Source organism: Xyrauchen texanus, chromosome 12, assembly GCF_025860055.1.
Source record: "Xyrauchen texanus isolate HMW12.3.18 chromosome 12, RBS_HiC_50CHRs, whole genome shotgun sequence".
NCBI classification, from domain to species: Eukaryota; Metazoa; Chordata; class Actinopteri; order Cypriniformes; family Catostomidae; genus Xyrauchen; species Xyrauchen texanus.
In genome coordinates, this window is record NC_068287.1 from 39,079,384 (window position 1) to 39,103,095 (window position 23,712).

A 23,712-nucleotide genomic window follows, 5' to 3' on the forward strand; every position below is an offset into this window, starting at 1 on the left:
GAAGGTGATGCCTGAAGATTTGAGGTAAGCAGCCACTACATGCACTTGTAATGTGATTGACAGGACTAAATTGACAAGCACCTCCCCAAAAAAATGACCAAAGTTCAGCCATGCAACTCTATGTGGCGCAAGCTAATAGGTTCCTTGAACTTGCTATCTGTTAGACAATTGGTTAATGTGATATGTTAAGCCAATCAGCTCATGTGGGTGTAAGCTGATTAGTCCTTTGACATGTATTTGGATAGCCAATCAACTTGCGTCTCTTTTTGTGTAACATTTAAATTGGTCAGATTTGCAGATTAGCCAGTTTTATGCAGCACGCTGCAACAGTTTTTCTCTGAAACCCACCTCCACCCCAGCTACAATTGTCTAGATCTGCTACATGGGGATTGTTTGTAATGTCTATCTGTTAATCAGAAGGTTACTGGTTCGAGCCCCACAGCCACTACCATTGTGTCCTTGAGCAAGGCACTTAACTCCAGGTTGCTCCGGGGGGATTGTCCCTGTAATAAGTGCACTGTAAGTCACTTTGGATAAAAGCATCTGCCAAATGCATAAATGTAAATGTATTTGTGCAGCAGCATGCCTTACATGCTTGTCTAATTGTGCAGCAGCAGCAGGTCCACATGCTTAACTCAGTATGTAGTGTATTTTCTAACAGTAGCAAGTCTCCGTACTTGCTCTACAGCAGCAGCAGCAGCAGCAGCAGCAGCGTAGCAGATCTATACCGCTAAGACCAATATCCCATCATTACTACATTAACATGCTAAATGTTTCCAAGAGTTGACTTGACTGAACTTCCTATAGAACATTTATTTGTTGCATGGAAAAATTTTCAAATGACTATTTCCCTAATATTTCCAGCAACCACAGGAAATCTCTTGGCAACTGAGGGCAGGTTGGAAATTATGTTGGTAGAGGGAGCTAAGAGTACTTTTATTGATAACTTTTATTGAACACTACATACATAATCAAATCAGCCACAGTATTCTACAAATCAAGATACATGGGGCGGGGGATTTGTAGAATGTTCTGAATGACAGGTTCAGGCTCTGTGGAAACCTGCAGAACTTTCTTTCAGAAGCAAGATTCCTTGTAGGCCTGCTTTTTAGTAACCTGAAACAAGCATGTAATTTGGCTACAACTTCAATCATCTTAATGCGAATAAAGTTTTAGCTATAAAGATTCTTAGGCTACATAGACACTAATCCGGATACATTTGAAAGTGTTATCCAAAAGAAGCTTGTCCACACTGAAACGTATAATAACACTTAAATCTCAATTACAGTGCATGCTCTGTAGAAACATCGCCATTCCATGTACTGTCTGAAATGCAATTGTTCTTGTGTTCCGTGGCCGACAGCAATTCCGAGTAAACTTTTCCTTCTCCTTTGAAGGAATGTAATGTGAAAACTGTACAAAGTAACATTTATCTTTAACAACGCTATCAAAGTGAATATCAGGCACAACAACACCACTACAACACAGGCTGCCATTTTGATTATTTTGGATTGAATGGATTGCATGACTGCGTTACATGACAACAAATACATCATCGTTTTCAGATATCTCTGTTATCCCTGTCCACACAACAGTGCGAAGACTGCATTTTCAAATTCATCCACTTGGCAGAGTGTTTTTGAAAAGCTCAGTTTTTGCTGTCAAAAATGTAATCTCAGTGTAGACGGAAGGCCAAAACCAATGCATTTTAGATGCATTTTCAAACAAATACATATTAGTATGGATCTGGACCTTAATTAAACCACCCAATGCATTAGTTAGTCTGTTATCATGCATGCTGATATTCCGGCATGATGTATTAATAAGATCACAAAATAAAGAGTTCACTTACATTAGACTGATATGTAACTGCAACATTTCCTGACCACAGAGCAAAAAATTTTCAATGCTTGAGCTCAGGTTTTATGAAAATTCGAGAAATGTAGGAATGTAGATCTGTACAGAATGCTGTCAATCACCAGTCAACAGTGAATAATGTAGATGTATCCAGATATTATGTATGTATGTATGTATGGATGGATACTGTAGATGGATGCTATTGTAGATGGATGGATGGATGCTGTGGATGGATGGATGGATACTGTAGATGGATGGCTATTGTAGATGGATGGATGGATACTGTAGATGGATGGATGGATGCTGTGGATGGATGGATGGATACTGTAGATGGATGGCTATTGTAAATGGATGGATAGATGGATACTGTAGATGGATGGATGGATACTGTAGATGGATGGATGGATGCTGTGGATGATAGATGCTGTGGATGGATGAATGGATGGATGCTGTGGATGGATGGATGATGCTGTGGATGGATGGATGGATACTGTAGATGGATGGCTATTGTAGATGAATGGATGGATGGATACTGTAGATGGATGGCTATTGTAGATGAATGGATGGATGGATACTGTAGATGGATGGATGCTGTGGATGGATGGATGGATACTGTTGATGGATGGATGGATACTGTAGATGGATGGCTATTGTAGATGGATGGATGGATGGATGGATGGATGGATACTGTAGATGGATGGATATTGTAGATTGATGGATGGTAAAGTAAGGTCAACTGTTAAAGCTTATTATTAAATTATTCATTTTTGACGTTTCATTTTTTTAATAAATTTTTATAATTTTCTAGACTCTGGACCAATTAAAGTCTGTCTTTATTTAGATCTAGCTGTTCTTAAGTGCGTGTCTATCGCTGAAACCACCTGTCAAAAAGAAAGAAATGAAAACAAGATGAGAAGAAGAAAGATTGTGTGAAGATAAGAGACATGTTGGTGGGGAGGGGGGCAAGCGGTTATAACAGATGTGCAGAGCACATGCACAGTACTCTGTTCAAAAGAACAGATCAATTTGCCTTTATTCTTTGCAACAGGACTCCCTGGAAGAAGAGATTGTATTATCTCAATGGGATCTTCCTGGTTAAATAAAGGATATAATAATTATGTTCATGCCCATATTGCTTATTTTGCAATGTGGAAGAAAGCAAACCATTGCATTTTCTACAGGCATAAGACATTTTTGTTGTCATTGACCGCAATGTAACTAACGTAAAGAAAAATACCAGAATTTAGTGTTATGGGCAGAATAATATTCTAATGCAGGATCATTTACAGTAAAAAGTACATCGATCATTCACTTGTTGCTGTTTGTTGTATTGAAGAGACAGTTATAAAGTCTGCTTCTTACATTACAGAGAGCATGACGATACAGTTTGTGTATCTGCATAATATTTTATGAATCACATTGAATGTGATATCTGTGTGTCTATTTACTATAAACCACTAAGAAAGAGAGAATGCTCTCTGACAAGAAAAGAGACAATAATGCTTTTATTGTTTTGCAGAGATGAAACAAGATGGTTTAGATGGAGATGAGGACTGTCAGTTTCAAGGCCTGATCTCTCATTCAGTGATAGTTCCCACAATTGTCTGCCTGTGCAACAGTGGATGATAAAACGATGGGAAAATGCTATATAAGGTAAAACTATATGCGCTCTGTAAAAATTTATTTATAAAAATAACAATTGTTGATAATAATATGATGACATATGTTACAAGTCTGCAATTGAAAGCTAAATAAATTAGTATTTTTTAATCGCTGATATAGCTGGAGAAGTCTTATACCAGATACCATATTCAAGGTTGATAATAAAGCTGATTCTGTGTGTGTTTGTATCCAAGATTGGACACCGTCATATTTGTTTTTTAAAAACTTTTTTTTGGTATATTCTATTTTGACTGGATGTATTGCAACGTTAGGGTTTACTGGTTTTGGGTTTTGGCGATGTTTCCACAAGATAGGTATCAAATGGTTAGCTTGGTCATTAGCTAAATGTTAGCATTAGCCACAGGAGCCTAGTCATGTAGACAGTAATTGTTATTTTATTTACTCCTTTTGCTCCTTTGCTTATTTACTCCTGTGATGTTGAATTCACTTACAGATCAAAAAAGTCTGACTTTCTCAGAATCGAGGTCTGAATGTTTGCATAGTCACGCACAATTGATACCTAGGTTCCCTTATTTCTAATTTTATCTTTTTAGATTGACTCCATTGAATTTCACACCATGTTAGAAATGTACTACCCCAGAGGAGGAAATTTGAATGTATGACTCAGTCCAGAAGTAAATGGTTGAAGGTCACACGCTCTAAATGTTTAATCTAGCCTCATTCACTCCCCATTTCACATTTTCAAGCCTTTTATTTTTTTATAAGACAGATTTACAACAAGAAGTTGTGCATGTCTGCATGCACTAATCGACTTTCTTGTGACTTTTTTTAAACTCGACTTCCTGGTGACAAGTGCTTTTCAGTGTGAAACGAAAAGCCACAACAAGCTTAGAACTTCCTTATATTCACTCGTCTCAGTACCTAATTTTTCCACTGCTAAGCCCTTTGTTTGATTTCCATAATGCTTATTTTGAGTTGTGCTATTCTAAATACTAAAACCAGACAGTGACTCATTATGGTCTGGTAGCTGAAGGTGCTTTGGCATGAAAATGACGTTCACCTCACTTGTGTGTTTTACAGGAATCGTTTTTGGAGTAATTGATGTGTTTTCCTCTGAGAGAGCCCTAAACATACACTGTATGAATCACACTATGCCTCATAAATTGAAGGTACATTTATTTACATTTATGCATTTGGCAGACGCTTTTATCCAAAGTGACTTACAGTACACTTATTACAGGGACAATCCCCCTGGAGCAACCTGGAGTTAAGTGACTTGCTCAAGGACACAATGGTGGTGGCTGTGGGGTTCGAACCAGTATCCTTCTGATTACCAGATTACCAGTTATGTGCTTAGACCACTACACCACCTCCACTGCACAAGAATTATAAGTAACTAGAAATTGATTGAAAATAATTGGTGAATGAAAGTTTGCATCTATAGTGCCACCTAGAGTTCTGTTGAGAATATTTCCTTGACATCCCCATTTATAATTTAAAATCAGATTTCCTGATGAAGGAACATTTGAAGCTGACTATGTAGAAAACATATAATAGATGGGTGGATAAAAAGACAGAGAAGGGATGTTACGTATTGTATAATTATGTGTTGAATTTTAAGCCTGGCCTATCATAATATGTGTATAGTACAATACTTATTAAGTCAAGTCAAGATTTATTTCTAGAGCACATTATTTCTAGAGTTGCAACAAAGTGCTGTACAGTAAATTATAAAACATATAAAAGAAGAAAAAAAAATCCAGGTGCAAATTGCAAAAGTGACAACATTAAAAAACAACATGGGGTATACAAAATATAAACAGAATAAAGTCTGTGTAACTTAAACATAAAACACTTAAGCTAAGAATTATCAAAAAATAGAGAATACAGATAATATTTAAGAGCAGATTTAAAACAAGTGAGTGAAGGATCAGACCTCACGTGTAAGGGCAGGCTATTCCAAAGTTTGGGAGCTACAGAGAAGGCCCGACCATCCTTAGTTTTACAGCAACAATGAGGGACAGATAAGAGAAACTGATTGCACAATCTAAGTGCTCTTTGGGGATAGTAAGGATTCAAAAGGTCACTGATGTACTTTGGTGCGACACCAGATAAAGCCTTTTACACATAGATAACAATTTTATCCATTTGGCTTCCCATTAATTCAATAATTAACGGGAAGCCAATGTAAAGTTGTTAAAATGAGAGAAATATGATCAGTCTTTTTTGTGCCGGTAAGAAGTCTAGCTGCCGCATTTTGAACAATTTGAAGATGAGAAATAGCAGTTTGAGGCAGACTGATGTACAGAGATGAAAGAAACTTTCCTTTACCACTGCACTAATTTGTTTATCAAAAATGAATGAAGAATCAAAAATAACCCCAAGATTTCTCACTTGCGATTGAATGCTAGAGGAAAAAGAACCCAATTGCAAGGCAGATGGAGGGCTAAAATCAAAATGTTATTGTCACTTTCGTTTAATTGCAAACAGTTATTTTCCATCCAAGATTTAATATCCTCACAACAGTCACATTGCACTTCAAAAGGACAACCACAGTCCATTTTAAGGGTAGATAAAATTGTGTGTCATCAGCATAGCAATAGTAAGAAAAATATCACCCAAGGGGAGCATGTATAGCGGAAAGAGAAGAGGGCCTAAAATGGAGCCCTGAGGCACACCGCACGATACTTATATATACACACCTTTGAAGTTGAGTTATATTCTTTATACTAACTTTTTAAAGTGTAATTCACCTAAAAATGAAAAAAACTCATCATTAACTCACCATCATGCCCTCCCAGATGTGTGAGTTTCTTTCTTCTGCAGAACACAAAAGCTGATTTTTAGATGAATATCTCAGCTCTGAGGTCCTTACAATGCAAGGGAATGGTGACCAGACATTTGAATCCCTAAATATAACATAAATGCAGCATAAAAGTAATCCATAAGACTCCAGTGGTCAAATCCATGTCTTCAGAAGTGATATGTTGATAAACAGATCAATATTTAAGTCCCATTTTTACTATAAATCTCAACTTTCACTTTCACTTTCAATATCACATTCTGAAAGTGAAAGTGGAGATTTATAAAAGTACATAAACATTAATCTGTTTCTAACCCACACATATCATTTAGCTTCTGAAGACATAGATTTAACCAGTGGAGTCATATTGATTACTTTTATGCTGCCTTTATGTGATTTTTGGAGATTCAAATTTCTGGTCAACATTCACTTGCTTTGTATGGACCTACAGATATGAGATATTTTTCTAAAAATCTACGGATGTGTTCTGGATGGCATGAGGGTGAGTAAATGATAAGAGAATTTTTATTTTTGGGTGAACTATCCCTATAATTTTAGCTAACTGTATTTTAGTTAAACACATTTAAATGTTTTAATTCTTTTCACAAAAATTTGTTTTAATCATATTCTTTCTGCCACTTGTGTGAGTTTCACACAACACATTCTAAAAACACAAGTGAATACACGCATATCACACATATCTCACAGTTTCCTGTCAGTGTCCAATTCTTTGGAATTGCAATTTCTGTGTGATGTAATACTCTTTCTGTCAGATGAGTCTACATCCTGTGACAACATATTTCCTTCAGTTAATCTTTTTATATTCACAATTAACTGATGAAAATTATCTGGTCAAAGGACCATTGAAGTATTAGCACATACATTTTGGTACATTTTGAAATGTTAACTCTACACTGCTTGAAACCTTCACTTTATTTAGTTGACCAGCTACTGGAAGCTTGCTTCTAAAATGAAAAGGCCAATTTAACTGTTTCACTTGTGTAAAATCACCATGCAACAACTGCTTTATGCAGCACAATGAGCTAGTAGCTAACAGCTAGCGGTTGTGTTATTGTTTAAGTCAGTTTGTCTTGTGTTTAAGAAAAGTATAGCGAGTAGAGTTGAGGCGATTCGAACCGTAACGTGCAGGGGAAAAGTGCCTTTACCGACTGCTTTGCAGAGATCTCACACTTTTCAGTCGGAGGTATGATACACTTGCCGATTCAGAATGGTGGAGGGGTGTCAGACATAGCAACTCTCTCTCTCTGATTCCCTGTTATATGGAGCTCAAAGAAATAACAACAGGAGTCCCGCGTGAATATAAACAATTGTAAGAGTGATTTAGGATGTGATTCATTATGTAACTTTGCTTCCCTATCGAGAGGTCTCTCCTATTGCGTAAGTAGCTTATGCTATGGGAAAACTCAGTTTCTCGAGAAATATTGAAGTCTTTATGTAAAACGCATTGCAGCTGCACAGCGCTCACGCGCTCAGAGCCCGCCAAGATGGCCGTGTCTTAGGGCTATATATTAGGCGCCCCGTCATGAGAGTTCTTTAGGTTCAATCGACTGAAGCGAACTGAACAAGCACTAGCACGGCAGCTTACGCAATACTCGCTCCCTCCTCTCAGGGAACCGAGGTTACGTTAGTAACCGAGTCGTTCCCTATCGAGAGGTCTCTCCTATTGCGTAAGTAAGCTCGCGCGCTCAGAGCCCGCCAAGATGGCCGTGGCTTAGGGCTATATATTAAGCGCCCCGTCATGAGAGTTCTTTAGATTTAATCTCCTTCAGCAAAGACCTTCTCTTCGCTGGATCCTCCGGATTGTTGGAGTCTTTCGCCCGCCGTCGAAAAGCCTACAGCAGGGCCGCTAAGAGGACGCCGGCACCTTCAGCCGCCTTCGAAGCCTTCTGCTACGCCATCCGGCGCGCATCGCTATATCCTTTTACTGCAAGCGCTCGCCTCTGCGACGCTTTTTGATTGAGTAAAAGAGTAATTTTTCAAGGCGTTGTTGCAAATGCCTTCAGCCTGCGCCTCGTGCAGAGGCCCTCTTCCTGACGGGGATCGTCACATCATTTGCACTCGCTGTCTGGGACCTGACCACGCAGAAGCTGCTCTCACTTGAGGCGGATGCCCCGAATGTGACTCCCTGGGCCTCTCCGAGCTGCGCGCTCGCTTTGCCGGCGAACGAGCCTGCTACCACCGTGCTGCCATCCCCTCTGTTCGAGCCGCGCAAGAAAAAGCGCCGCTCACGGAGGCCGCCAGAGCACGCGGACTTCAGTGACGTCACGCCGGGCCAGTCCCCGCGTGCTTCACCACTACCGAGAACTCCCGCCGCCAGTCCATTTCAACGCAGGCGGACCAGCACCCTCCAACAGAGCGGTGGGTCTCGTCTCGTTCGGCGCGTCAGGGGACGACGGTGAAAAGGATGACAGCCTTTCCATTGACGCTGCATCCGACGACTGGCCGGGCTCGGCCTTCGACCCCGCGCCGTCGACATTAGCGGACACGAGCACGGGCACAAGCATGGACTCAGAGATCGTCCGCATCCTGTTTAAAACGGTAAGAGAGTTCACTGAACGCTTCACTGAAGCTCGGAAGGATTCGCAGGCTATGCGTCACTTCCTGCCCAAGCGCTCCAGCTCGTCACAGAGCCGCCAGAGACCGCCTCAGCAGCAGCAGCGAGCCAGGGTGGCGCCTCCCGTCTCCAAAACGTGTAAAACATTACCCAGTCCCCTTTCAGCGTCTGGAAATGTCTGTACAGCAGTCAATGGGCCAGTCACAGAACTCGCTCACCTGCAATCAAACGCCGTTTTAACAGCAACACACAGAAATCACATTTTCTGCCTGTGTCACTAAGGGGTCACGTGTCCACACTAAAGTGCGCATTCCCACATATCAATACTGTCCAAACAGTGCCGAATACTTCCCCAGCTCAGCTGGACCCTCCATAAATGTAGATCGTGTGCCTATTGTCATGTATGCACCACTACACACAAGCACTGTTCCCACAGTTATAAACACTTCCCCAGTAAAAGCGGGAAATACTATAAAAGTAGCGCGCGTGCCTGCTGCCATGCATGCACCCCTACACACAAACACTGTATGCATAGCCAAAAAAACCCCCGCCGCGAGCGGAAGGCTTTATGAAAGTGGCGCGTGTGCCTACTACAGTATATGCACCCCCACCCATAAGCGCTGCCCATACAGTTTCAAACAGTTCTCTGTCTCATGCCGCAAACATCACAGATGTGATGCGCAAGCCAAGAGACTCCCCGCTAAGAGCGGGAAGCTTTATGAAAGCATTTCTACGACTCATGCTGCAAGCATTTCGGAGATAGCGCGCGTGCCTGTACTCTCACACGCACCCCTACACTCGGCACTCAACACGGCTGCTCAGCGCACACCTGCGCCTCTGAGAGCTGTAAACTCAGTGTTAGCACAAGACAATTTGCCGGTGGGGCCCATACGTCACTGCGGCACACCCCCAGCCAGCATTCAGCCCATATCTGTGCGAGCAAAAGCCTGAGAAAAAATCCCCGACATGCCGAAATGGGTTTTGAACATAATAAAACACGGTTACTCACTTCAGTTCGCTCACAGACCACCCCGCTTTTCAGCGGTGGTCGAGATGAAAGTGAGGAAAGATGTGTCACATGTTCTACGCACCGAGGTGCTCAAACTGATAGAGAAGGGCGCTATAGAAACTGTTCCTCCCTCTATGAGCGAGGCGGGTTTTTATAGCCGCTATTTTCTCTTCCCGAAAAAGGACGGTGGCCTCCGCCCCATCCTAGATCTCAGACATCTGAACAAAGCTTTAATGATTCGCTCGTTCAGAATGTTAACAACCAAACATATCCTCGCGCAAGTTCACCCCGGGGATTGGTTTCTATCAGTGGATTTGAAAGACGCTTACTTTCACATTCGATAGCGCCTCATCACAGGCCTTTTCTGAGATTAAGCTTTCGAGGGACAGTCATACCAGTACACAGTACTACCATTCGGCCTATCATTGGCCCCCGTACATTCACAAAATGTATGGACGCGGCACTTTCCCCTGAGACAGCGGGAGTCGCGAATACTGAATTACCTCGACGATTGGCTAATCATAGCACAATCAGAGGGTCAGTTAACGACGCACAGATTTTGGATTATCAGCCATCTAGAATGCCTGGGTCTGAGAATCAATTTTGCAAAGAGCGTGCTATCCCCCAGCCAGAATATCTCTTTTCTGGGAATAGTGCTAGACTCAGTGCAGATGACAGCGCGCCTCTCATCAGAGCGCACGCTCTCTATTCGACGCCTTGCAACATCATTCAGGACGGGCGCGCGTGCCCCTGTCAAACGATTTCAAAGAATGCTCGGCCTCATGGCCTCGGCATCAGCTGTACTCCAGCTAGGATTGTTGCACATGCGTCCTCTCCATTTGCATGGTGTTCCCATAGCGTAAGCTACTTACGCAATAGGAGAGACCTCTCGATAGGGAACGACTCGGTTACTAACGTAACCTCGGTTCCCTGAGAGGAGGGAGCGAGTATTGCGTAAGCTGCCGTGCTAGTGCTTGGTCAGTTCGCTTCAGTCGATTGAACCTAAAGAACTCTCATGACGGGGCGCCTAATATATAGCCCTAAGCCACGGCCATCTTGGCGGGCTCTGAGTCTTGGCGGGCCCATTGGTCGCGCGTTCAGAGTCGCCCCGTCATTTGCTGCAGCACAGCCAATGACCGAGCTGCCTCGCTTATTGCTGTCTGCTGTGCAGCTGCAATGCGTTTTACATAAAGACTTCAATATTTCTCGAGAAACTTAGTTTTCCCATAGCGTAAGCTACTTACGCAATACTCGTTCCCTCCTCTCAGGGAACCGAGGTTACGTTAGTAACCAAGTCGTTTGCGAATGTGTGTTATTGTGTATTTATCCCCTTGAGGCTTGCCATGGAACGCATATATCCATATGCAGCTTTCAGTGAGTAGGATTTATGTTCAACAAAAACAGTCTGTTGTGTTGCTGTATGTAATTTCCTGTTCTGCAGTAGCCTAAGCCACTGACTGTGATGTAGGGATGGGCGGATTGATCCTAAAGTATCAATACTTCCGATACTGTTGTATCCAAAATATCAATCCTCACACCAAAATATTGATTTTAAATGATTTTTTTTTTTTTTTTTTAAATAGGGATATTATTATTTGGTTAACACGAACAATATTCATAAGCTTCAAATTGAAAATAAAGGATTAGGCAATATTAGCAAATACTTGTGCAGGATGGAAACTGTTTCTTCTTCCACTCATCTTAACCTTCATAAATGCTGAAAGCAGGCCAGCTGACAGTCTTGCCTGGGCCCGGGACAAGATAATCTTAGATGGGCCCCCCCATGCCCAGATACTGCAGTTCTTGTTAAAACATACTAGACATGCAAAATCTGTGCATTTTGGGCACTTTTTGTGTGAAATCATATTTATTTTTTGTCCATCAAAAGTGTGCTTTCACTTTTAATTAAGCATGAGCAGCGCAGCAAAAATAGACTCGGATCTGGCCCATTATCTGTTCACCGATGCCAACAGTGACGCATTTCAGCCGGCTTTTTATTTCTCATCTCCATAAATATATCTAGTAGTAAAGCTAATGCAAGGGCTAGAAATCAATTAATTCGTTGCTAATACTTCCTCGTCATCATGGAGAGCGCAGTTCGCACCGCTTTCTCCTTTCCACAAGCGCGTGCTCTCCCGTGGCGTCTGTCGTTGCTATGCAACAATGAACTTGCGCGCCTGTAAAAACGAGCGCGCCGCGTCGCTATTATGAGCTAATATCCAAAATATTTCCATATGTGTCTCTTTCCTCCTTTCTTATCAACAAGTGGATTTACAGCACCACATCAGCAGCACCGCCGGTCGCAATGTCTCAGCACTTTTATGAAGAGGACGCAACTGCACGCGCTTCGGGCATGCACGCGCATCAAGAACAGGTGTTGTGCCTAATTCCGACTGCCCGGCTAAAGTCTACCCCCCTCAGCGTGCACGCGCACAGTACCGCTGTGCTTCCACTAGATGGCAGTAAAATGTGAGAATTTCGTCTTCCCCCAAGCCATCCGAAAGATCAGTTTGGATGATAAGTTATACATTTTCCAGTAGATGGCAGCACAGACTCTGAAATTTAATTCAAAGGATTTCAAACGTCATTGCCCTACGTCCTTTTGATCCTTATGGAAATAGTGTTTCTACACAACAAGTCGATTCTAGGTCTCTTTTGTCTGCTATTTGGACGTTAAATCACTAGCCTACTGGTAGAAAGTTCTGTAATTGGCTCTTGGTGGAAATAAATAATATAGACTATTTTTATTTCTACTGCACCTTTCAGATTTTAAGCACATTTTTTTAACAAATGAATAAGAGAAATCTACATAAATTAATAACATAAACAACATAAACATACAAGAATATCATATATAGATATAGATATACACACTGTGTACTGACACAAGCAACACTGTTTGTCTCATAACATATTCTATTTACTTCAAAAGTTTTTCTTCTTGGTTGTTTTTAAAATGTTTTAGCATACAGTAAGTGCACACACAAATCCCATGTCAGCCCAAATAATAATGCAATTTCTTTATATTATTTGAGCAGGCAAGACATAGAAACACAACAAAAGGAAAAAAGAGCATTTAACATGCACAATTAGAAAACAAACATGACAAAAAAATAAATATATTTTTTAAAAATCATAAAGAAATTAAACCCACCTAGATTCTACCTCCCTCATTATTCTGCATGGATGACCAAATAGTCAAATAGGTACAGTGCATTGACACAAGAGAAACTCTATGTCTCAGAACACTTTTGATTCCATTGACCTAAACACCTATATTATTCAGGGGGGTATTATCTAGGCAGCACTATTGTTTACATCTCTGCCTAGATTCTACCTCCCTCATTATTCTGCATGGATGCTCAAAAAGTCATACAAATAGGTACAGTGCATTGACACAAGAGGCACTCTATGTCTCATAACACTTTTGATTCTATTGACTTAAACACCTATACTATTCAGGGGGGTATTATCTAGGCAGCACTATTGTTTACACCTCTGCCTAGATTCTACCTCCCTCATTATTCTGCATGGATGCTCAAAAAGTCATACAAATAGGTACAGTGCATTGACACAAGAAGCACTTTATGTCTCATAACACACTGGATTCTATTAACTTAAACACTTATTTTATGCCCAAATATTTAACATTATCCCACTTTCAGGAGAAACAGAATACTTATCAACACGTAGAATTATTTAATTAACAATAGCATTCAGTGTTTGAAGGAAATAACATAATAAATATTAACAATATACAAATAAATAATAAACAAATTTCACAGATAAATATATTGAAGAGAGAGAGAGAGAGAGAGAATAGGGTTGTAAAGGAAGTAGAGTGAGCATGGCACGAGAGTTAGAGGAAAAGTGACAGAGAGAGAGAAATACAAACAAACAAATTTAGCCAATGGCCCTGTAGAGGGTATTTTCTACCCAAGCATTCCAATTAAATAAACATCAGAAGAAACAAAATATGTATAAATATCCTAATTTACAATTAGCAGCCAGTGTTTGAACAATGTACAATGTAACTTATTAAATAAATAGATATGTTTATTTTACATAAAAAACAAGGGAATTAAATTAACAAGAAACAACCAAAAAAAAAGTATTTTTTTTAATGTAATTTACACAAGCCTCTTTGTATGTGTTCCTCATGTCATCAGAATTTTAACAGGCAGGACACAGAAAATTCACATTTGATTTCCCCTCGACGCATGATTGGTGGTACCAACGGTTGCATGAGTCACAGGCAATCTAAAATTAAGCAAGAACTTATTATCTTTCAGCAATAAAAAGGACAGAGTTGGTAAAATTGCTCTAGATGAAATGAGTGAACAATACTGAAATACAGCTGTGATGGTCCCAAGCACCATGGGTTCTTTTTAAGTTTTGAAACACTTACTATAATTTTTCACATTTTAGAATAATAGTAAGTCATCAAAACTATGGAATAACATAAATAGAACTATGGGAATTATGTTGTGACTAAACAAAATCCAAACAAAATAAAAGTGGTGTTATATTTTAGCATCTTCAAAGTGGCCACCCTTTGCCTAGAATTTGCAGAAATGTACTCTTGACATTTTCTCAAACAACTTATTGCGGTATCACCCTGGGATGCTTATATATATACATATATATATATATATATATATATATATATATATATATATATATATATATATATATATATAGCATATATATTCTAAGCTATTAAGGTATATATTCTAAGCTATTAAGGTATTTTGCCTTGCCATCGCAGCACTTTTCAATATATCAAATATCTGTTCACAATTTAGCATCTACAATGTATTGGCATAATGTTGCCGAAATGTGTTGCCAGTCACATGAATCCTGTTGAATGTTGTCCAGCTTGATGAGAACAATCTATGTACAAAGTAAGTGAAACTGACCCCACTACTTTAGTTAAAAAGTGGCACTGAAAAGCCCCCCACCCCCAATGTGTTAACTAGATATGTGTTCCAACTTTCTTAATTCTTTAAGCATGCTAAGCACCCAAAACTATGAAAATAAAAATTAATTAATAAACCCTAATAATAACAATAATACTGTTAATAATAAAATATAATCCCATCAAAAATAAGGGACCACCAGACCTTCAGTGATTGAGACCTAAAGATAAACACTGAAGAGTTTGTAACTACTTACCCAGTTATAATCTCCACTTTCTTCTCCACAGGCATGGCACAGCTGGCTCAGGTCATCTAAAAAAAATTTTGAATTTAAATTTTGCATCCTTTTAAAATTACAATTTGCAAGTTATGTTTTCTAAAGAATCCTATGCAGACTTGAAAATCAAAGTGTTATAACAAATATTATGTAAATGCATTACTTTAAACATACCACTGTTTTGTAGAAGAGTGACAGCTATTGCTTTCCTCAATTCTTCCACTCCCTCTGCTGTATTAAGAAAAACAATTGGCTCCTCTCTGAGTACACATTCTGCAAACTGAAAAAGAGCAAAGCAATAAAATAAGCAATAAATATATTTTATAATATAGAGAAATCAAACATATGTTACACATCAACCATATTTTCCATAAATCGTCTTCATTGTGTTTTCCAAGATCATGCTTGAGGACATTGTCAGTTTAGTAGGATAGCATAAAAATATATTTTACATCACTTACTTTCAAAGCAAAGACACCACATGATGTGCCATCTTTTTGCTTTGGGTGAGACAGCGTTCGGCAAGACCACCTTGACACATGGCATCCTTTGTGTTGCAAAAAAGCCCTTAACAAATAATAATCATCATTATTCTGTCATTGAAACACAACTTATTTATTTATTTTAAATCAATTGAGCACATTAAAAGCACATTTTGTAGTCTAACAACTTCTGATACCTTGATACATCCTGACACCTTTTTAGATTTAGAAATTTCTCCCATGGGATCAAGGAACAAAGCCCTCCTTTGGGATGGTAGCATAATCTTTTAAATGTAGAAAAAAAAATGTAGGAGATAAGGATACTTTGTTACACTTATATTATGTTAAAGAAAAAAATTATATTCATTAAAAGTAAATTCAATGTACATCACATGGTTTTAGAAAAACTATAAAAGGTTATATAATCTTATTAATAATTCAATATCTGTATTATAATATGAAATCTTGCAAGTGTCTTATTTACATGTAAAGACAAATGTTTTGTTTTTACCACAACTGTCCAGTGGTGATGGTCATTCACAATGCCAATGAGATATTTGTACATTGTGGGATCAACCTGAAATTCAGAAAGAGTATTATAACATTTCTGTACTACATTTCAAAATTGCAACATACATTAACCTGAATAAACTAACCTTTAGTTTTGATCTTTTTCCATTCCAGATTTTTGTCATTTCAAATGTGTCAATTTGGAATGCTTGTACTTCTGAATGTGTATTGAATCTCTTTACAAGAAGAGACATGTATGCATTTATGACCTTAAGAAAGACAATGAGAGATTTACAGTTAAAGCCAACATTTGATACTATGATGATCCTTGTCTATGATTTAAATCACTGACATTTAAGAAACTTTTACCTCACTTTCAAGCTCATTATTTGGAGCAGTTTTATTAATGTCTGCAAAGAAGATTTTGTATGGTCCAATTCTGGACAGCAACACATAGACATTTTTTCCTGACCAAGCCTCTTGGATACCTGTAATGATGGATGTCAAAAATAAACATTTTAAAGCACTATCAGTCAGCATATGTGACCAAATAAGATTTCTAACTTACATTGGTTAACAACTGTTAACCCTGTTGCTGAGGTACTGTTGTTGAGGTTGTCCTGTACTGCTGTTGCTGTGGTGGTGGTGGTTGATACCACAACTGCTTTTAAGCTGAAGTGAGAAGGCACAGATTTTGCTAAGGTTATAGGTGATTGTGCTGTGGCAGAGATGGTGGGTGATGGCAAGGTTGCAACTGAATGTACAGGTGTTGCAGATGCTACAGAGTTGGTAGGGGATGACACAGATGCAGCAGTGGTGAAAGATATTGCAGCCATGTCAGAGGTGGTGGGTGATGGCACTGATAATGCTGTGGTGGAGGGTGATGGCACTGATGATGCTGTGGTGGTGGGTGATGGCACTGATAATGCTGTGGTGGTGGGTGTTGGCACTGATGATGCTGTGATGGTGGGTGATGGCACTGATGATGCTGTGGTGGTGTGTGATGGCACTGATAATGCTGTGGTGGTGGGTGATGGCACTGATAATGGTGTGGTGGTGGGTGATGGCACTGATAATGCTGTGGTGGTGGGTGATGGCACTGATGATGCTGAGGTGGTGGGTGATAGCACTGATGATGCTGTGGTGGTGGGTGATGGCACTGATAATGCTGTGGTGGTGGGTGTTGGCACTGATGATGCTGTGATGGTGGGTGATGGCACTGATAATGCTGTGGTGGTGGGTGATGGCACTGATAATGCTGTGGTGGTGGGTGATGGCACTGATAATGCTGTGGTGGTGGGTAATGGCACTGATGATGCTGAGGTGGTGGGTGATGGCACTGATGATGCTGTGGTGGTGGGTGATGGCATTGATGATGCTGCTGTGGTGGGTGACGGCACTGATGATGCTATGGTGGTGGGTGATGGCACTGATAATGCTGCTGTGGTGGGTGATGGCACTGATGATGCTGAGGTGGTGGGTGATAACACATTTGCAGGTGATGCAGCAGAGATGTTTTGTGATGCAGGTGTTGCTGTGGACATCCCAGAGACAATCTTGTGAGGAATGCGTGGAGTCTCCTCAATATACAGCCTCATGTGGTCAATATTTATTTTTTTAAAAATGACCCTCTCTCATCTGCCAGATCAGCACTCTTCCCTTCTATAGTTTTAACGGTGTAAGGGCCTAGAAAATCTGGATCCAGTTTTCCTCCTTTTCTCTGCTGGCTTCGAACATTCAACCTCCACACCCTGTCACCCACAGAGAATTTAATTTTTTGTGATTTTTTGTCTTTTTTGTTCATTTGTTTCTGGACCTGAGCAGTGTGGGTCAGGGCAGTTTGAATAACTTCATCAAGTTTTAGGACACTCTCAGTCATTTCTTCAATCCCCATGACAGCTTCAACAGTGTTGTCGATCTGAAAATAGTACATTTATTTACTTGATTTCTAATTTTAAATATCTGCATTTCAAGTTCATGTAGATAATTTCACACTGAATGCAAGACAAAGAAACAAAACAACAAAAACAACACATGCCCACCTTATAATATTCAGGGACCTCAGATGGGTATCGTGCCTCACGACCAAACATCATATAAAAGGGGGAAAACTTTGTGGTCATCTGATTTTTGGTCCTCAATCCGAACATTACAGCATCAAGATGTTTATCCCATTGCTTTGGTTTTTTTGAAACTAATTTACAGAGAGCCCTATAACATTTTTAATACATTACAATTATTTTACATCCATAGTGTAAATATAACATTAGTTTCATTTTGGTTCAAATGACAAATACAGCAAAGTACCGATGTATAAAATCGGATGTATTATTACAGTACAGTACCTCTGTATTGTCCCATTCATTCTTTCAACAAGACCATTTGTCTGCGGATGATAAGGTGAACACAAACTCCTTTTGATTCCGAGAATTCTGGACACATTTTTGTTGATCTGTCATTACAAACAAAATAGTATGATTAATTCTGGTACAATTATTTAAAAATAAAAAACAATTTGTAGTTGCATTTACCACTTTTATATGCTGTTATTGTAGAGCAGTGTACAAGTTCAACTTACCTGATTAACAAACTCCCTCCCTTGATCTGTGAGCACACGTTTTGGTGCCTCAAACTGATAAAAAAACTTAATAATGCAGTTTGTGACCTCCTCTTCCGACTTAGATTGAAGTGGATATGCCTGTGGCCATTTGGTCAAGTAATCAATCATTACACATATGTACTGATGGCCACTGTCTGTGAGTGAGAGTTTCCCAATCAGATCCATACCCAAAAGTTCAAAGGGCTGTGTAACCTTGAAAGGAATATGAAATGTATATATCATTTATTAGAGCATTATGAATGGCAATTGCTGGTGGTGCAGACAGAAAGAAAGAAACAGAGAGAGACAGTTTACATGTATAGGTGTAAATTGTACTTCTTCTTTAATTGATGCTTTGGCAGTCTGACATGACACACATTCAGCCACCTGAATAAAAAGGAGAACAGTTTACATTTACAAGATAGAATAAAAATGTTATTAATTTTTATAAAACGAATTAATAGTGTATTTACCCATTTGTCAAGATCTATTGACATCCCTGGCCAGTAAGATCTTTTTGATATGGCATCTTTGGTTTTTTTCTGTCCACAGTGTGCACAAATGTTGCTTGCATGGAACTCCAAAGAAAGATTGTTTGCATCCTCTGCACCACAAACAACCTTCACTTTGAGTTTACGTGAAGTGCCTTTATATGTAGTATAGTAGAGCTCTCCATCTGCAAGATAAGTGTAATAAATTAAATATTATTATTAGTAGTAGTATGTGAAGAAGAAGCCTTTATTATGGTCACTTATTTTACATACATTTTTGTTTTTGAAATTCTTTTTCACATATTAAACTGATAATAACGGTTTAAACTTGCATGAGTTGGGCACTGTTCGCTGTGTTACCACTTTACTCCAATACAACACTACTCAGTATACTCTGTTTGGCAGGTCATATTTATGAACAAATTGGGAGACGGCAGTGCTGATTCCAGACATCTACATATAATATTTAGCTATGTTTAAGAAAAAGTGGCTAATTTTATGACCAATTGCAATTATAACTTAATTTCTAATGACAAAATATTGAATCTGTGCAATTCAATATTTACCTATAAATTAATTTTTTATGAATAAAAATAATCTTAAAGTGTAACTTTATGCTATATAATGTTAAAAGTTTATGTAATACTCTTTTCTTTTTATCCTGTTTTTGTAAGTAAAAAATAATGTTTTTTTCCCCCCAAGAGTCATGAAACTAGATTCCCTAAATTGTTAAATATGTTTGATTGTACTGTACAATCTAGAATTAGTACCACAATCAATTTTATAAATAATCATGCTAAATTTTGCATTAGTGCGATGGTAAACTTAACATCTCCATCAGGTCCTTTGAATAAACCTGGTAAATTGATTGATTATATTAAAATAGTAGGCCTTCATGAAAGACTAATGTAGCCTTTAATAAAAATGTTATCCCAATATGTTGCTATATTGTTATTCTGTAAATAGTTTAGAAAATAATAATACAGTTTTAACAGAGTTGTTTACTCACCTTCAATGCCATAAAGAGCAACTTTTTTTCGAAAATTTGACTTTTGATCCTTGGACAATGCCTGAGGGTAACCACCACCTGTTTTGTAGGTCACAATACCATGGTATGATGCGGGATCCATATTCTATAGACAAAAACATTTAAATTGACTGAGTAAGAGAGATTGAGGTTGGTTGGAACAGATTTAATTCTTTGTTATTTTCTATTTAATTTTACAGAAATGTAACATCTAAATAAATGCTCAGTTTCTTGCTCTACAGTGATTCTGTCAGGGTATTTAAATATTAAAATCTATTAAGGTGAATATAACAAACCAGAGAAAGATTATAACAATTTAAATTTTAGTTAAAAGTTATTGGTATAATTATTATTTAGATATAAGATTTACAAATAATAGTGGACTAATATCATGTGCAGAAAACGTATGATTAGGGTTGGTTGACAAAGTTTTTGATAAGACAGATTACTTAACATTTAATAACCTTCAAACACACCGTTTACAAAATGCCTACCTGTACATGCACAAATGTTTCATTAAATGTATTTTTACCAAATAACTTTAGCTTTATTCAATTATGTGTTTGAAGAAACCCTCATCAGTTTGATTAGGAACATATTTGAATATAAATAAGTGACAATTGAAAAATATTTACCTCAAACTTTTTTTACCTCAAAAAGTGACAATTTCGAGGGGTATTCGATTTCTTCTCGTTCTACACATGAACATTAACCTGCGATTAAAAGAGAGAGAAAAAACACTTGTTTCTAAAACGAAATATGTTACATCTGAAGTACATTTCTGGAATTTCGTTCACAATTTGTCATTCTTAAAGATATTAGCCTAATTATTCAACTGTATGATTACCTTCATGGGATTCTTCAGTGTACCGAATAGCACCTCCTCTTTTGCACACGTCATCGCACCTGATGCCGAGTACTGATTGGCCGATCTCCTGCATGATCGGGGCATGGACAATACTTGTGCTCTGCTACAAGATTATCTTTTTTTTTTTGCCACTCAGCACCCCCTCTTCTGCACACGGCTATTCGCACCCTAAAACGAGTCCTGATTGGCCGATTTTCTACTTCATCGGCACATGGACAAAACATGAGGCTTCCAATTCTGCAGATTAAGCAATTGTTTTGCTGTAGGCTAGTTGTTGAAAAATAAAATGACATAATTTGCCTTTCAAGTGTTATTGAAATAAAAGTGTAGTATGCAGAATCATCATCCAATACATAATTATGAGAATTACTTTAATGTTGCTATTATTGGACAAAATAAAAAGATTGAACACACGTTAATAGTATCAAATATTATATCACTACCAATGTATTTTCTTATTTATTGTTTATCTCTACATAATACATTTATGTAGTGATATAATTTCACAATGAAGAGTAATAATTTAATATCTTAATTAAAATACAAAATAAACATCAAATTTAAAAATCTCAGCTAAAAAGGCTAGTAATTTTAAACGTAACTAAACGGTGTATAATAAAAGCTCATACATGAGTTTAAATTATTAGAGGGATGATAAAAAATAAATATAGAGATTAAATTATAAAATTCAATTAACATGTAGGTTTTCATGAACAGTGTACGCACATAAAATGCATATAAACACACACACACACAAGCACACACACACACACACACACACACACACACAAACAAACAAACAAACAAACAAACAAACAAACAAACAAACGTTAGTCTACCTATCATTATGTGGAATTTCCATTGACTTAATGATTTTTATACTGTACAAACTCTAGATTCTATACCATAACCCTCACAAGAAACTTTCTGCATTTTTGACATTTTCAATCAAACATAATTTAGTATGTTTAAGCAATTTAAATTATGGGGACAATAGAAATGTCATCATAAATCCCTTTATATCAAAATACCCTTCTAATTATTAAATGTTCCTGCCTAGATTATTGCCCCCTGAATAATGTAGGTGTTTAAGTCAATAGAATCACATTTGTTATGGGACATACAGTGCTTCTTGTGTCAATGCACTGTACCTATTTGTATGACTTTTTGAGCATCTATGCAGAATAATGAGGGAGGTAGAATCTAGGCAGAGGTGTATACAATAGTGCTGCCTAGATAATACCCCCCTGAATAATATGGGTGTTTAAGTCAATGGAATCAATAGTGTTATGAGACATAGAGTGCCTCTTGTGTCAATGCATTTTACCTATTTGTTTGACTTTTTGAGCATCTATGCAGAATAATGAGGGAGGTAGAATCCAGGCAGAGGTGTAAACAATAGTGCTGCCTAGATAATACCCCCCTGAATAGTATAGGTGTTTAAGTCAATAGAATCAAAAGTGTTATGAGACATAAAGTGCCTCTTGTGTCAATGCACTGTACCTATTTGTATGACTTTTTGAGCATCCATGCAGAATAATGAGGGAGGTAGAATCTAGGCAGAGGTGTATACAATAGTGCTGCCTAGATAATACCCCCCTGAATAATATGGGTGTTTAAGTCAATGGAATCAATAGTGTTATGAGACATAAAGTGCCTCTTGTGTCAATGCATTTTACCTATTTGTATGACTTTTTGAGCATCCATGCAGAATAATGAGGGAGGTAGAATCTAGGCAGAGAAGTAAACAATAGTGCTGCCTAGATAATACCCCCTGAATAATATAGGTTTTTAAGTCAATAGAATCAAAAGTGTTATGAGACAAAAAGTGCCTCTTGTGTCAATGCATTTTACCTATTTGTATGACTTTTGAGCATCCATGCAGAATAATGAGGGAGGTAGAATCTAGGCAGAGGTGTATACAATAGTGCTGCCTAGATAATACCCCCCTGAATAATATGGGTGTTTAAGTCAATGGAATCAATAGTGTTATGAGACATAGAGTGCCTCTTGTGTCAATGCATTTTACCTATTTGTTTGACTTTTTGAGCATCTATGCAGAATAATGAGGGAGGTAGAATCCAGGCAGAGGTGTAAACAATAGTGCTGCCTAGATAATACCCCCCTGAATAGTATAGGTGTTTAAGTCAATAGAATCAAAAGTGTTATGAGACATAAAGTGCCTCTTGTGTCAATGCATTTTACCTATTTGTATGACTTTTTGAGCATCCATGCAGAATAATGAGGGAGGTAGAATCTAGGCAGAGGTGTATACAATAGTGCTGCCTAGATAATACCCCCCTGAATAATATAGGTGTTTAAGTCAATGGAATCAATACTGTTATGAGACATAGAGTGCCTCTTATTTGTATGACTTTTTGAGCATCCATGCAGAATAATGAGGGAGGTAGAATCTAGGCAGAGGTGTATACAATAGTGCTGCCTAGATAATACCCCCCTGAATAATATAGGTGTTTAAGTCAATGGAATCAATAGTGTTATGAGACATAGAGTGCCTCTTGTGTCAATGCATTTTACCTATTTGTATGACTTTTTGAGCATACATGCAGAATAATGAGGGAGGTAGAATCTAGGCAGAGGTGTATACAATAGTGCTGCCTAGAAAATACCCCCCTGAATAATATAGGTGTTTAAGTCAATGGAATCAATAG

The 23,712-nt window shown here is 38.3% G+C and overlaps 1 protein-coding gene across 1 annotated transcript; it reads right to left on the minus strand.

Moving 5' to 3' along the window:
• Positions 1 to 15,526: 15,526 nt before the first annotated feature.
• Positions 15,527 to 16,891, minus strand: LOC127652360 (uncharacterized). The gene is made up of 6 exons (XM_052138470.1): positions 16,624 to 16,891; positions 16,425 to 16,543; positions 16,202 to 16,324; positions 16,057 to 16,122; positions 15,743 to 15,829; positions 15,527 to 15,610 (listed from the first exon to the last, which is right to left on the minus strand). Exons 1-6 carry the CDS (start codon positions 16,889 to 16,891, stop codon positions 15,527 to 15,529), a joined length of 747 nt encoding a protein of 248 aa, XP_051994430.1.
• Between the last annotated feature and the right edge of the window lie 6,821 nt (positions 16,892 to 23,712).

Excerpts from the sequence above, each read along its gene's own strand:
- LOC127652360 (XM_052138470.1), bottom strand. The coding sequence starts at position 16,891 with ATGGCTGCAATATCTTTCACCACTGCTGCATCTGTGTCATCCCCTACC. Across the intron at positions 15,830-16,056 it reads ATCACCACTGGACAGTTGTG|ATTATGCTACCATCCCAAAG; the intron begins GTAAAAACAAAA and ends TACATTTAAAAG. Across the intron at positions 15,611-15,742 it reads AGGTGTCAGGATGTATCAAG|GATGCCATGTGTCAAGGTGG; the intron begins GTATCAGAAGTT and ends TGCAACACAAAG.